Raw genomic sequence first — 14846 nt, 5'->3', positions numbered from 1 at the left:
GAACAACTCTCAGGACAGAGTGAACCATACTCATTAGACCTTGTAAACTACCGCAAACATAAATATTTAGATATAGTTAAATCAGCAAAAGACACACCGTAATCATTGGCAAACACTTCTGCACACCTTATAGAGTGAGTGTATTTTATGTGTTTTATAATTTCTCCATTTCAATTAATTCTACTGTGGGGAGATAGACTGCAATCAATCAATCAATCAATAAATCACCTTTGTTACGGAAATTTTAGATGCTTATGGATTTTTAACGTTATCTTGGGAAACCCTAATGCCTGAGAGAACCTAAAGCAATTAAATTCACCCCAGCTGTGTGAATTGGAACACAGACAGACTCACAGCCTACAAGATTCCTGAAGCCACATATTTTTTTTTTTAACATTTTGTGATTTGATTCTAGTAATGAGAAAAAGGGAGCATTAATTCCCTCTGTTAATACAAGATAGAGTACTAATTGCTACATTCTCTTTTCTCTCCAGAATTATTCAGAGTTTTAAAGCTTTAAATCCTGATGCAGAAAACTGAATCCAACTGTGAGAAACATGCAGCGATTCCAGGCCCCAGGCCCCGCTGTCTGGCCCTTGGGGAGGGGAGTATCCCCTTACCTTTATCATAGATTTCCTTCAAGACTCCTCGCTTTATCAGCTCCTCTCTGCTTTGTCTCATTGATATTTTCCTTTCCAGGGCTACAAGCAAAAGACAAACAGAGAAGCAGGTGTGAGCAGGTACCTGTCTTTAAAGGAATCCTGTTTTAATCTGTATTAAAATGTAAAGTATGGGAAGCATTTGCACTTTTTTTTTTAAGACTATCAGCATCATTTTATTTTATTTTTTAATTTAATTTTATTTTAGATATTTTACATCATTCTTTCTTTTTGTACAATACATGCTTTCTCCTCTCAGGTGGATGTTTGCTTCTGCAAATTATTCTTTACTAATGTAAGCTAATGACGCCAGTTTAAAAACTTTATGCTATAATCATTTCAATCAGATGATTTCATTTAATCTTTGAAACAATCTTAAAGTTACCTATGAAATAGTTAGTTTTAGTCATTTTATTTATGGCTGAGGAAAGTGTAGCAAGAGGTGCCTACAACATGCAAAAGTCACATGTTACTGAGAAGCCGGACCAGGATTCAAAAGCCAGACATGCCTACTTCAGTGCCAGCTTGACTCTGTCACACCATCTTCCCGAGCCTGGCCCATCTCCCAGGTGGGATTTCTTTTGAAATTATCTTCCATACATTACCTCTCACTGAGGATTTTTTTGCTTCCTATCTATAAAAATAAAAGTATGAACATATGTCCTAAAAAACTTTCTGGATTGGTCCCCCGAGCCCTGTGGAGAGATTTGCGGTGGTGGTGGTGAGAGAACAGCAGAGGCCTGCTGCCCACTGCTCCCCACTCTTCTGCTCCACTGGAGCAGCCAGGTGCAGGGAGGTCTGTTCAGTTACTGACAGTGTTAAGGGGAAGGATGTCCTAAAGAACTCTGCAGAGTCTTGTGGACTCTACCCCCTACTCCAGTGACTGGAAACTACAACTCCCAGCAGTACCAGGGAGAGAAATGCAAGGGCCCAAGGAGGGAGCTAAGCAGGAATTCTGGGACTTTGTGAGATAAACAGGGCACCATTGTGTCTCTTGCTCTCTCCCTGGGAATCGGCTCTCTGGTCCCTATGACTCGGGGCTTTCAGTTAGTTTGTTACCAGAGTTCCAAGTCAGCCCAGTCGGTAAGATATTCCAGTTGTTGTTTCCTTTTCTTTTCCCCTTTTGTAAATAAAGGCATTTTGACCCTTTTGTGTGCACCTGTATACAACTGAATTTTAAGTGCTGGGTAAGGTCCCACAGATAGGCAGATAGGGGGCCCAGTTCACACTGGGGTGCCCTGTAACAACAGTGTCTCCCCTGGGGAACCAGCCACTCACCTGAGCCAAGTGCTTTGGGAGCAGTGGGTGTGAGGGAAGGCAATTCAAGTGGAAGTGGGGCCAGATGAAGAGCGCAGGGGCAGCTCGCAGGGGCAGCTCGCAGGGGCAACTCGCAGGGGCAACTAGACAGGGCAGGCCTGTGGCTAGGGAGGGCCCAGTGCAGTCTAAGGAGGAAAGCTACTCCAGCTGCTGCCATTTCAGCCTCAGAGTAAATACTGAGTGGAGGAGGTGAGTTTGTTGCCTTTGTCAGTGGGAGACATCCTTTTGGTTCATTGTTATTCAAGGGGAAAAGCCAGCTATAAAATAAGGCAACTATTTTATACAGACAAATTCAATACAGATTAATACACAAACACATAGCTCAACAGAATTTAGTCTAAAGAATGTGAATAAGAGCTAGAAAGCAAGTGGGCAAACAGGGACTGTGATTCTGACTCACCCTGCTGTCAGCTGTGTGACTGTTGTTAGGTCACTTTGCCTTTCTGGGCAAATTTGATGCTTCAGTCCAGCTACTACCACTTAAAAGTTCAGGGTGGGATCTATAGGTAAATGTCTAATAGAGAGCTCTCTGAGTTATTCTTTTTTTTTTTAAAGATTTGTTTATTTATTCATACAGAACTGGGGTACAGGCCAGAGATGCGGAGGGTGAGAGGATTCATCTCTGGGTTATTCTTAAGCCTATCACTAATTATAAATTTTGGAATTTACTATTTTATTTTTCATTTTATTCCTTTCAGTATTTTCCAAGTTTCATAAAATGTTCACATATTGCTTTTATAAACACACAAAAAAGCAAGTCATCCAAGAGAAAAAGCTGCATCAATCCTATGTTAGCATATTAAATACAAAAATGAAAGCCTAGAAAATGCATTACTCTATTGCAGGGGGACCAGACCCATACTGAGCAGGTTCTTGGTTGATTTGGGGAGAAGGGAAAACATCTTGGAGTCCTTGGTAGATCTGACAGGCCTTCAGTGCTGGAGCAGGAGACCATATACACAGGCAGACCAGCAGGCAAGGAAGCAGCCATGAGGGGGGCAGGGAGGCTGGCCTGAGTGGGGGGCTGGGACCTAGGTTCCCAGCCCTTGTGATCTCCATATTCTCTCCCTGGCTTCTCTCTCGTAATCTCGTTCTTGCTTCCTGGCCCAGGTATCTCTCTCTCACTCTATCTATCTATCTAATCTATCATCTATCAATGTCTGTCTATCTATTTATCTATCATCTACATATTCACACACACACACATACACACGGACCCACACACACATATATATGGGCACACACTGTGCCTCTGGTTTCTCAGCCAGGTGTCCACAATCACAGGTGTGTGTGCCTGTGCCTGAACTCCCAAAAACTTCTGCACTAATACAATATCACGGGTGGGCAATAAACCTGTGAGGAAAGCAAGGCCAGAGGTGGTGACTGCAGAGGCCCATCGTAGGAGGAAAATATTGCCTGATTTAAACCATTTTGCTGTTATCTATAAATGGGATTTAAGTAAAATACCATGCTGTGACTACTTACCATATCTATATACCTGTGAAGATTATTCACAACATGATCCATTTTTAACTAGTATAATTAAAAAGTAAGGGGTAAATTCATATAGATTATAACGTTAATTATGTAATTAAACATGCATAAAGCCGAAGACTGAAATAAATAAGGAAAGCCATGAAAGGTACATTATTTTTTGACTTGGATGGTAAAACCTTTAAATTTCCTATAATGTTAAAGCTTTATGAAATTTTTGAGGCAAAGTACCTGCAGAACTTAATATTTTAAAAATGCTATATTCTAATGTTTGCTCTTGAGTTATAATTAATTACATGGGATAAACACAAAAATAAATGTGAGGTTAGGATGCATTTGTATCTAATGTACTAAGACCATGTTAATGATAAAGTAGCTACATATCAATGTAGGTCCAGAATGAAGGCAGGGGGGTCACAGGGAAGGCTTAGGGCTAAAGGGGGGTGTAGAACTACTGGAGAAGTGTCTGTTTTGGGGGGATGAGGGAGTTTTAAGAGCCTACCACAGGACCACCTGCCACTCCTTCATCAGGAGAGATGAACGGAGTTCTCTATGCAGAAAAGGAAAGAGAAATGCATGCAGGTTAGAAAGTTCTGCTTGGTTTTTAAAAAAGGTTTCTTTAGTAGCACCCTGAGAAAAGACTAGAGATTAAAACAGAGGCCTCACTCAGGGCTCTGGTTCTTGGCCCAATGCTTTTGGGCAGTGCAAGTGTCATTTATTACCCACCACTAGTGTCCCAACTGGGATTCAGGCTGCTGGAAGAGGCCAGCAGTGATGTGGATGGTGTGGTTACCCTAGCATGCCACCCCAGGGATACAGCCCCTGGGCCCCATGGGCCAGCTCCTATGCTAGAACTCCCTCCATTGGCAGACAGTGGAGAGCCCTCGGAAATGGTGCCGGGATCATAAAATGGACTCATCAGGTGCGAACTGTGAGCTAACTATAAATGCTCCAATCAGCCATAGGATTACCACCAGCTCAACCAGACTGGTAGGTGTGGGCCCTGAGAGAGGAAAGAAGGAAGGGCAGGAGCCAGTTGGAGAATGTGGTGAACAGCTCACACTGGACTCTCAGGATTGCTTGGACTGAACTGCTCCCCACTAGACTAGTGCACGACTCCACTCCTGCACTCTGGTGCATGTCTTGCTCAGAGACCCTAGCTTGGGTTGAACACTTGCTGGCTTGGACTGGATGCTCTCAGACACACCCAGCAGCTGACCTGTGAAGGGAAAAGCTGAGAAGTTTCACAGAGAAGCCAAGGAGCTTCACACAGAGGCCTGGCTGGCCATACCTGCCTCCCTCCTCCTCTGCCATCGCCTAAAAGAAGCACTAGGGTTTGGGCCTGTTGTGTCAAAGAGCAGCACATTGGTGTGGGCTGACAAGTATGGGTAGCTGTGAAGGTGGTGGCCGGTACAACTGGCCAGTGCTGTCCAACACTGTTGAAGCGTGGCCAGTGCCCTGCATCTGGGTCACCTCTGAGAACTGTTGATCATCCAGCAGCATCGCTTCCTGGTGCTGCTGCCTTCATCACCATCTGGTGCAGTGTCCATTTCTGTCCATCCTGACCATTAGACTGATGCTGCAACTGCTGTGGTATCACTTTAGGGCCCCTGCCTGTGAACGTCCCCAGCTGCACTGAGTTGGATTCTGGCCCACTGCTTGGCATGAGCTCCAGGCTCTCGTGGATGAGACAACACCGTCTTGAATGAGAACTTTTGTTTAGGCTTTTGGACACTGTCTGCGTGAGCGAACCAGCTATTGTTGGTCTGGAGAACTCCTTGTTTCCCTATTTGCTAAATAAACCCCTTTGTTGTTGTTTCCTAGCTTGAATGGTTTTGCAGTTGTGGGCGCAGGTGAAGAACCCAGAGACAGTGCCCTGTCCTCCACTGGCACTAATCCTTTGGAAGCCACACTGCTACCCCCCACAGCCCTATTCCAGAGGGGCAAGGTGAGATGGGGTTTCTTTTAAATAGTGATTTAACAACAATTTATGTTTTAGGAGCAATGGTTCACACCTCTACAGATGCTGCTGTCACCACAGCTCCCCACCAAGCACCAATCATCCTGCAAATGGGCCACTCACCCCCAAACCCTGACTTCTTGTAGTTCAGTTTTGCTATCAGATTTCATAGTTTCATGAATCAGTTAATGGATCTTTTGGGTGACTTTATGTGCCCAAAGATACATAGAGAGGTGGTTTGCCAACCTGAATTAAAATACATAAAATGATAAAACGATTTCACTCTTTGAAAAACAAGATTACCCAGGGGCTTTTCAAAACCTCAGTCCAGAGTAGGTAGACAGATCCATGTTTCTGAGGGTGTGTCTGCAGTGGGGCAGACATGGACTCGGAATCAAATGCCCTAGTTCGCGAATGTCACTGAGTAGTATCAAAAGGTCCTGGATGTGCTCAGGCCAGCCGCAGGGCCATCTGGACTTCAATCCTCACCATATTCACTCAGCAGCTACAGCCTGCTCCCCACTGTGAGAGGCACTCTGCTGGGGGCTGAAGTGATGGTGACCACAGGGACAGCCCCCCACCTTAGAGTATACAGAGAAATATGCAGCTCAGGGAGCCATCAAAGGAGACATCATGGCCTGTGTGATCCCAAACTGAGAGGAAGCCTCTTCAACAAAAGATAAGGTGCTAGCAGAGCATATGATAAATAATCTGCCTTGCTGGGGTTTTAGAAACAGCTTTTTTGAGAAGAGAATCCCAAGCTGAGTTTGAAAGATGAATACATATTATCTCAGCCCAGAGAGGTTAGGGAGGAGCTGAAGAAGCCCTGTGAATGTAGCAGCAAAGAGCAGTCCTCACACTTCCCCTGGAAACACTCTGGTGGCAGAGGAAGCCTGCCAGGCGGGCTCTTCTTTAATATATTCAGCTTTTTCTTAAAAATTAAGGTGGTCCTCACCTAGTACATCTGCTCTTATTTAAATAAGAAAATACTCCCCTGACATCCTATACCTTGGCTATTTCCTAGTTGACACTTTGAAACAAGACGGGCTTTGCCCAATTCCTCCTGCACAGCCCTGTGCCACAGAACACTCAAAGATCATTCTGAGAAGGACAGGCTGTGATATTATTTAATTCACTCTTCTAGCAGTCTTGTGAAGAATTATAACCCACCCCCCATTTTGTTGTTGAGGTAGCTAAGATTCAGGAAAAGTAAGTGGAATATACTTAAAGTAAGTGGAAGAGCCCAGACTTGCTAATGACTGTTTCTTTTCTTCCATCATTCCACATTGCTGTAAAAATCATTATCATGTAGAAAGAATGGGAAAAAAAATCATTATTTGTTTGGAGTTGAATGTGACAGAAAATGACATGTTAACACTTCAGGAACTTCTTCCTTCTTTTTAAAAATACTTATTTATGCATACAGAACTGGGTGTACAGGCCAGAGGTGCAGGGGTGGTGAGAGGATTCACAAGAAACAGACTGGGGAGCAGAATAGGCAGATCTACTGAGGTACACTGCTGAGGGCAGCAACAGAGAGACAGGGGAGGTCTGCTATGCCATGTGGATCACCGCCGGGGCCAGGGATCGAACTCATGCTAAAGTGGCTGTGGCTAGATTACAGTGCTATGCCCTAACCTGTTGCATCACTAGGCCCAGGAGCTTCTTTCTTCTAAGGCATCTTTCATGGATCTTTTATCAAGGTATGCTCCATGCCTCTCCTCTAATCTCACCTCCTGCAGCCCTTCTACAGGTAGAGCTAAGTTTATTATTCTAAAGAGAAAATTCTACCTTTTTTTTTTATTTTTATGATGAATAGTCTAACTTTTCTCATGTGTTTTCCACTGAGGTGAGTTTGGTGTACACCCTGCATGTGATTCAGAGATTTAGGGACCAAAGAAACTCACCAGTCTAGGAAGTGAAGCCAGGTGAGCTGCCTGAGGCAGAAGGGCATTTCAAATCATTCTCCTGGTCTGCTTCTGAACCATAAAACACAGTGGAGGGGGAAGTTCACTTTGGGGAAGCGGGAGAAAATAGAATGATTTCCCTTTCATTGACCAAGTGTAGGCTCCATCCTCTTTCTTTAATAGTTTATCTCTGGGTAGAGCAAAGTTGAAAAAGAAGAGAAAAAATTATGCTTCTGTTTGTATTTTATTTTCTGTATTTCATGTGTTTACATATAAGAACCTTGCTGATTGCCTCCCAGGACCAGGTGATTCCTACAAAGATCATGAGCCTGCTTTTCAAATGCAGATCAAACTATCCAGGGCACATACCCTCAAACCACTTGCTAGGCCACTGCTGCCCTCCCCTAATTCCTCCAGGACTGGACACCAGATAAGGAGACAACCTCAGTGCCTCAGAAATCCCAGCATTACTCACACTGGCCAGGGGAGCTTGCTTGCCCTGCACACGCCTCTCATCCCTCTGCTTCTGGCTGGCCCTGCCGATTCCCCTGGTGGCCCTGAGTGCTGTGTTGTGTGTTCTCTTGGAATCTGAGAATACACCCAACTCCCTTTCAGGGACACTCACATACTGACCTAGTGGCTTTGCCATCCCTTAACAATAACAAAACCAATATTATAAAGCCGACATTTAAAATTTGACATTTTAAACATGACTATCCTTGGACTAGTTTTAAACAAAGGGGAACTAAAGAGATTTTCCACAGCTTTTGGTTCTATCCCATTGTTCTGAAGCCTGTTTACATTGGAGCAAGTGCTTTAGAAGCAGGGAGGCTGGCTCTAAACGAAGGATGCTTACTTAGGTGCAGACCCCAAAGCCCAGGGACTGGCCAATTATGCACTAACAGCAGTGCTGGCCTAATTGCTTCTGTAAACTCTTCTAGAACGCCATTTCGGTGTACGGTGTATTTACTGGAAGCCAGTGCCCATCATCTCTCCTTAATTATTTTATCAGTCTCCCTATTCACATGATTTACGTTAAGCCAGAAGTCCTATGCTTCTCTAACATCGATGAACTTAAACTAGGCATCTTGACTGCACTCCTGAGAGAATCCACCAAAGAGAATTCCTGGGTTAGATCAATAGGTTTAAGATGTTCCTTTTAAAAATTTTTGCACATGAACACACAAACACACGTGTGCTTTACATATGAAAGTACATGAGGACATGTTCATTGTATGTAATTCAAGAAATAGAGAAAACAAAGTACTGTCACACTTTTTGTATATGAAATCATTACATTTCACTACCATCTTCCTTTGGGTATTTCATTTCCCATCTCTATTCTTCCCTCCTTCCCATGCTGCCTCTCTCCATCACACTCATACAGCTCTATGTTATATCTGAACAGTCTTTAAAAGCACAAATAGAATTATTCTGCTCCTGTGTTTTATACTTATTTTTCCTCTCATTTATCAATATATTGTAGAGATTGTCCCACAGGTCCACAGAACCACCTTTGAGTAGTGCATACTACTGGATATACACATTATAATTTATTTAACCATCTGCAACTAAAAGAAATTTAAGTTGTTTCATCTATTTTGGCACACAAACACTGCTATTGTGAACATTTTTGTTCAGGCGCCCAAAGGACAGGCATAAGATTTTTGTGAAAATATACTGGTGGATGTACAATTTCTGAGCAGGGCATTTTCTGTGTGTCCCAGTACTGATAGAAGAAAGAAATCCTATGTCTCACAAGATGAGGAACGAAAAACTAAAGCATTACTGAAGCTGGACGAAGTCACTTGGGCCTACTTAGAACACCAGAGCAGGAACTTGTTTAGCTTTTCCTCTTGGATCATCTGTCTTTGTTGATTTCTCTGCTAAGTTGCCTTTAAATTACATTCTATAGGGGATAGGAGTTTGAAGGAGGAAGAAGAACTGAGGATGATAAAATTTTCAGAAGCTTACTTCTGAGTCTTAGGCCTTTAGTGGTTAAAATAGTTAATGCACAAGTAAAATCTGTAGCTCTTATCCCTTTTAAAACTTTACAACTCCAGTGAAAATGAAATTAGGCCAGAAATAGAATGAGTCTCTTACATAGAATATATCTCTGCTTCCCATATGACTCATAAATAATGAGGAACATTTAATATAGTGCAATAGCTATAGTCTAGAAGGACCCAGCACAAAACAATCAACCCATAATTATACTATTTCCAGAGAAATGCTATTATTTATTTCAAAATGAAGAAACTGTTTCAAAATTAAATTTATACATACAATATGTAAAAAAAAAAAAAGGAAAAGGAGAGCATGATTCTGGGAGGGGGAGAAAAACCCAAGGTATTCTATTTAAAAAAATCAAAGGCAAATACTCTTTGATCTTTTATCATGAGGAAATTAGTGACAAAAACAACGTAGTAGCCAAGAAAAAGTAAAAAGGAATGCAACTCTCCATGTCTCTTTTTAGGCAGACTGAATACAAATATGCCTATGAAGTCACGTTACCTAGAGGCTATTTCTATGAGCAATAGGTGTTGTGTCTTTACTAAGATGTTGAAGAATCCCATGAATTTCTAAGCATTTGGTCAAATGAGTAGTATCTAGGTAAATAGGGTTTTGATTATTATAAGGGAAATTTATTGAGTTCCAGTTCAAAATTTTATTTTATTTTATAATTGACAATTAAGGCCAAGTGATCCTCAAAATTAGAGACTGACCACTTTAGAACATTTTCTGCCTCTAAAAATCCAAACCACATAGCAATTCCACTTAATGAGACAGACTCTAAAATGTAAGCATCCTGGTCACCTCATAACACACACATCCTGCCCCCCTGCCCCATTATTACAGGAGGAACTTCAGTACAGGTCTAAGTGGAGGAAAATGAACAAAGTGCCTCATCTCCAACAAGGCAACTGAAACATTAAACTTGTGTAATGCTGAGTAGCTAATTTGAATAAACACTTCATGGCCCATGAGGTAGGAGATGAGATTGTTTACTTACTGTTTGATTACATCAAAGTCACCTAGATCAGCATTTTCTGTAATCTGTTCTGCAGAATACTATACCATCCTCCACCCCTGCCTCCCAGATGCTCTGAGGACAGTGACTCTGGGACATGCCACTGGAGAACCACAGTGCTCCAGAGCACAAGAGGATGCCAATAAACAGCACAGCAGTGCTTCTCTCAATTTCTTTGGCCAACATAACCCTTTGATGGGACACCTTGGGACTTTCTCTCTGAGGAAAATTTACATAGCAGGTTTCAGGAAGCATCTGTGGCATTCCATGGAGTAGCCCATCCAACTAGGCAGAGAAACGTTAGATGGGGAGGGGCCAAATCTTCATAAACAGCTTTCAGTAGATATCTAAATTAAACACAACTAAAACCCCAATGTCCTAGTATCAGTGGAAGAGAGGGTGACTGACCTAGAAGATCCTAATCAAGCAGATGACCAGCCATCTCTCTACCTGCCTTGTAATCCTTCATCTGCATGACCACAAACTCCCCATGGACCAGCCTCACAGCAGTCCCTAGGTGGGTCCAGGCATAGACTTTACCTCAAAGTGTCCAATATCACAGAATAGCTGCCCAAAATAACAATTTTGGTTCTGACATAATTAATATTAGCTATTTCTTTCTAACAGTAATTCAAACAGGTTGATTTTCTCGGGAGCCATAGATCATGAGAGTAGAAGCACATCATTAGCATAGAGATTTGTAGTCCTTATAGTGGGAACAGATCCTGCAGCTCATCCCATGGGAGCAGCATCCACTGACCAAGTGTATGGGCGAAGGAAAGGCTATAGATTCATTTTAAGCTATAGGTTACGCTGTACATTCTTCATGGATCTGGATCAGATCCTGGTTTGAGCAAATGTTAAAAAGTATTTGGGGGTCAGTTGGGTAAATGTGAATATGGATTGGATATTAGATGATAATGCCCAATAAGTATTAGTCTTGTTACATATTTTAACACCTTGTGGTTATATAGGACATTTTTTTGAGAGATGTCTGGTGGCGCAGCGGGTTAAAGCACAGCACTGACAATCTGAAGCCACTTCCGCATGATTTCGATTCCCGATTCCTGCCTGCCCCGGAGGTGACCACATGGCGTGGCAGACCTCTCCTGACCCGCCCGCTGCTCCCCTCAGCAGTGTACTTCGTCCATCTGCCTGTTCTGCTCCCCACTCTGTCTCTGGTGAATCCTCTCACCCTCCGCAACTCTGGCCTGTACCCCAGTTCTGTACGAATAAATAAATAAATCTTAAAAAAAAATAGTTCAAGGAAAAAAATCAATTAAAATAGCCAAATCTTAGTGGCTGTTTGGTAATCACTAAACAATAGTATTCTTATACAATTCTTTCAACTCCCCCTACTTTTGGAAACAACTAACGTTGTAACTCATTGCATTTTCCTGATGTTTTATTTTAAAAAATAAAATCACTAAAAACTTTCAAAATAATAAATAAGCACAAAATGAATAAATCTTACAAGTAATGTTAAGCTGAAAAGATCAAGACAAAAATAAATAAATAAAACAAAACACCGATATACTATGTTTCCATTAAAGTTCAAAAATAGTTGTAGAGATGCAAAACTCTAAAGTTTGAAATCACATACACACACACACACACACACACACAAAATAGCTAAGAAATAACAAAAATCAAAACAGGTGAACTACAAACCATCACTTTAAGGTTTGTAGAGCTTCCAGGCTCTGTCCATATTTTATATTTTGCCTTGGGTGGGGTTATACAGTATTTACTTTACAGCCATTTGTTAAAATAATGTTGATATTTAATGCATTTTCCTGATGTATGTTTTATTTTCAAAAATAAAACCATTAAAGGCATATTCTAACTTTTTGTACTATTAGATCAGGCTCTGAAAGGGAATGAAAAACTCAACTACCATATAATGAAATTATGCAGTTGGTCAGCAGGCTTACTCCTGCTAATGAAAGAAAAAGCAATAAAATCACAAGGCAGTAAAAGGCACAAGTCTGGAGCCTGTCTGGTAGTGCAGGGATTAAAAACATCATGCTATCAATCTATCACCAGCCACTGCAACAGAAGTTGGATCCCAGCCTGGGAGGGGATCAGCACAGGGCAGCAGACCTCTCCTATCTCCCCTGATGCTCCCTCAGCAGTGTATTTAAGTCAATCTGCCTGTTCTGCTCCCCACTCTGGTGAGTCCTCTTATCCTCCACACACTTCTGGCCTGCACTCAAGTTCTTGTATGCATATATAAATAAATGTTTTTTTTTTTTTTTTTAAGCCACAAGTCTATTCCTTTTAATAGGTCAGGCAGGCTTGGAGAGGACTGTGCTCACACTTGCAGGACTCCAGGTCTGACAGGGACCTGCAGCTTTGGGTCACAGTGTTGACAAAGTTTTAGGAGAGAGTAATTTTGCAGAAGTAAAGATTCTGAAAAGAAGGCAGGCTTTTTTTAGTGCCTATACTCAAAGTGACAAGTAAGAACAATCAAGGGAAATTTGCAGGGATTGGACTCAGCTGTTTCGGGAAGCAGACTCAAGCAGGTTTATGTTACAAGGGGCAGAATCCATTTTTATTTTTTCTACCCCAAACTGCACAGGAAACTTCAAGTTCTAACAGATAAGTATCAACTTTCTCTTCTGAGATCTATGAGCCACAAAATAAATATTTCCTCCTCCATATATTTGCTCCCTGTTATGGGAATGTGGTAGAACACAACTTAATGAAACTAAGACCTGAAAAACAATTGATATGAGGCCCAAGTTACAGCCTTCACTCTGTCCTGCCATCTATAGATCACTTGTCAGGACAGACTTTTTCATTGAATGTGAAACAGGAGGCCCTAGAGTGAAAGGGAAGGGATGTAAAGTGTTCCCGTTAGAAAGAGCCCGGCGCTGTGGGGATTGCTTCTATTACTTGAATGACAGTGTGTCATGATATCTAGATTGGTGCGATTTGTTCATGGAGCCACAATTCACACTTTCACCATGTTCTCTGTTATCTATAAAACTCCCTCCAGGAATAGAAAGAAAACTCATTGATTTAGAGCTAGTTAAGTGAGTTTCTTCTTCCAGATGTAGGACGCATAATGCTGTAGTGTATTTCATTCCAGACACCTAATTATTATTGATCACTTCATGATAGAAGTGTACTGCCTAAAGCACTGAAAAATGGGAAACTGAAATCCTGCCCAGAATGGCTTAACACCCCAGCTACCACCTGTTACCAAAAAGATAATAGGGCCCTTGTTCAAGTGTTCTGTGGTGCCAAGTATATGGAAATAAGCTTGCTGCTTCAGTGCTTGATTTTCTACTCATGGTCAGATCAGCCCCACTGCAATGAAGTCATTAGAAGGTAACATTAGAATACTGCTCACATCTTAATTCTCTGACACTTTATAAGACAGAGAAAGACAGCAGCATTAGATTTAGGGGGATAATTTGTTTTTATTATCTACAGTCAGAACTAAATCAACTAATAATTTTGAACAAAAATTTAAAAAATCGTAACTATGCATAGTTATGTCAAATTTCCACTCAAATAATTTTCATCAAAAGGACATTTTCTATGAAGACTTGACTTTTCCCCTCCATTGCCATGGTAACATATATTAGTAGCTGTTCTCCTTGCTTTTCTCATATAGTATGTGTGCCTGAAAACAACTCTAGAGATTGGAAGTAATTTCTCCATTTTGCAGATAAAGAAAGTGTTAAGTAACTTGCCCAAAATACAAAGTTGAATCCAAGCCATGTGATTCCAGTGAGTGAACACTCAAATATGACATTATACTGCCCATCTAAGCCTTTAAGAGCCAGAGATATGCCTTACAATTTGTCCATCCTCTACATTAAAAAAAAAAAAGTGAAACAAAAAATAAGCTTTAAGATAGGCTATCATGCATCTACCGGTGAAGTAAAGATTGGATTTTGGGCTATTTGCTAGGCAAAATGATCTGTAAATGGTTATTTCTTAAATCATTAAATGAAATTTAGTGATTATTTGTCATTGAAAGAGGTTTCACATACAAACACCAAACAAATGCTTCATACATAAAGTACCATAAACAGTGGATTGTTAATTTTATAAAATTCTTCATTTTATAAACATTTTAAACTGTCAGAGGAAATGCAGTACACACAAATTTATAATTTTACTTTTTTCTTGTATATGTATATGGTAAATTAATATCCCTATTTAAAAAGACAAGTATTTTCTTGACTGCTTCTCATCAGTCATTCTAGGTTGAGAGAACTAAGTGGAAAGAAATAGATAGATTTGCTATGAATTTCAAAGATTTTACTTGAAATATTGAGATACAACAACTTTTCTAAAGCAGAATATAAATGTTGATAAGTAAGAAATACACAAAATCGCAGGTAGTTAAATAATAAAACATTTAAAATCTAAGAAAATGTTCAAATACTTTGGGAATGTCCCTATCTAAGCTTCTGGCCAAACAGATTTAAGTTTCATTTTATAGAAAATTATATATATAT

At 41.0% G+C, this 14846-nt stretch overlaps 1 protein-coding gene across 2 annotated transcripts in view; it reads right to left on the bottom strand.

Annotated features, from left to right (window-relative positions):
* The window catches only part of PHACTR1 (phosphatase and actin regulator 1), a 531128-nt gene that overhangs the window by 119839 nt on the left and 396443 nt on the right, over nt 1–14846 (bottom strand). For both annotated transcript variants that reach the window (XM_012734131.1, XM_012734130.1), the window contains one exon: nt 621–701. In XM_012734131.1, the coding sequence (XP_012589585.1) occupies nt 621–701 (81 nt within the window). The remainder of the gene's footprint in view (nt 1–620; nt 702–14846) is intronic.

This window comes from Condylura cristata, unplaced genomic scaffold, assembly GCF_000260355.1.
Source record: "Condylura cristata isolate star-nosed mole 26May11 unplaced genomic scaffold, ConCri1.0 scaffold00046, whole genome shotgun sequence".
Taxonomy (NCBI): domain Eukaryota; kingdom Metazoa; phylum Chordata; class Mammalia; order Eulipotyphla; family Talpidae; genus Condylura; species Condylura cristata.
This window is presented reverse-complemented; position numbering and strand designations above follow the sequence as displayed.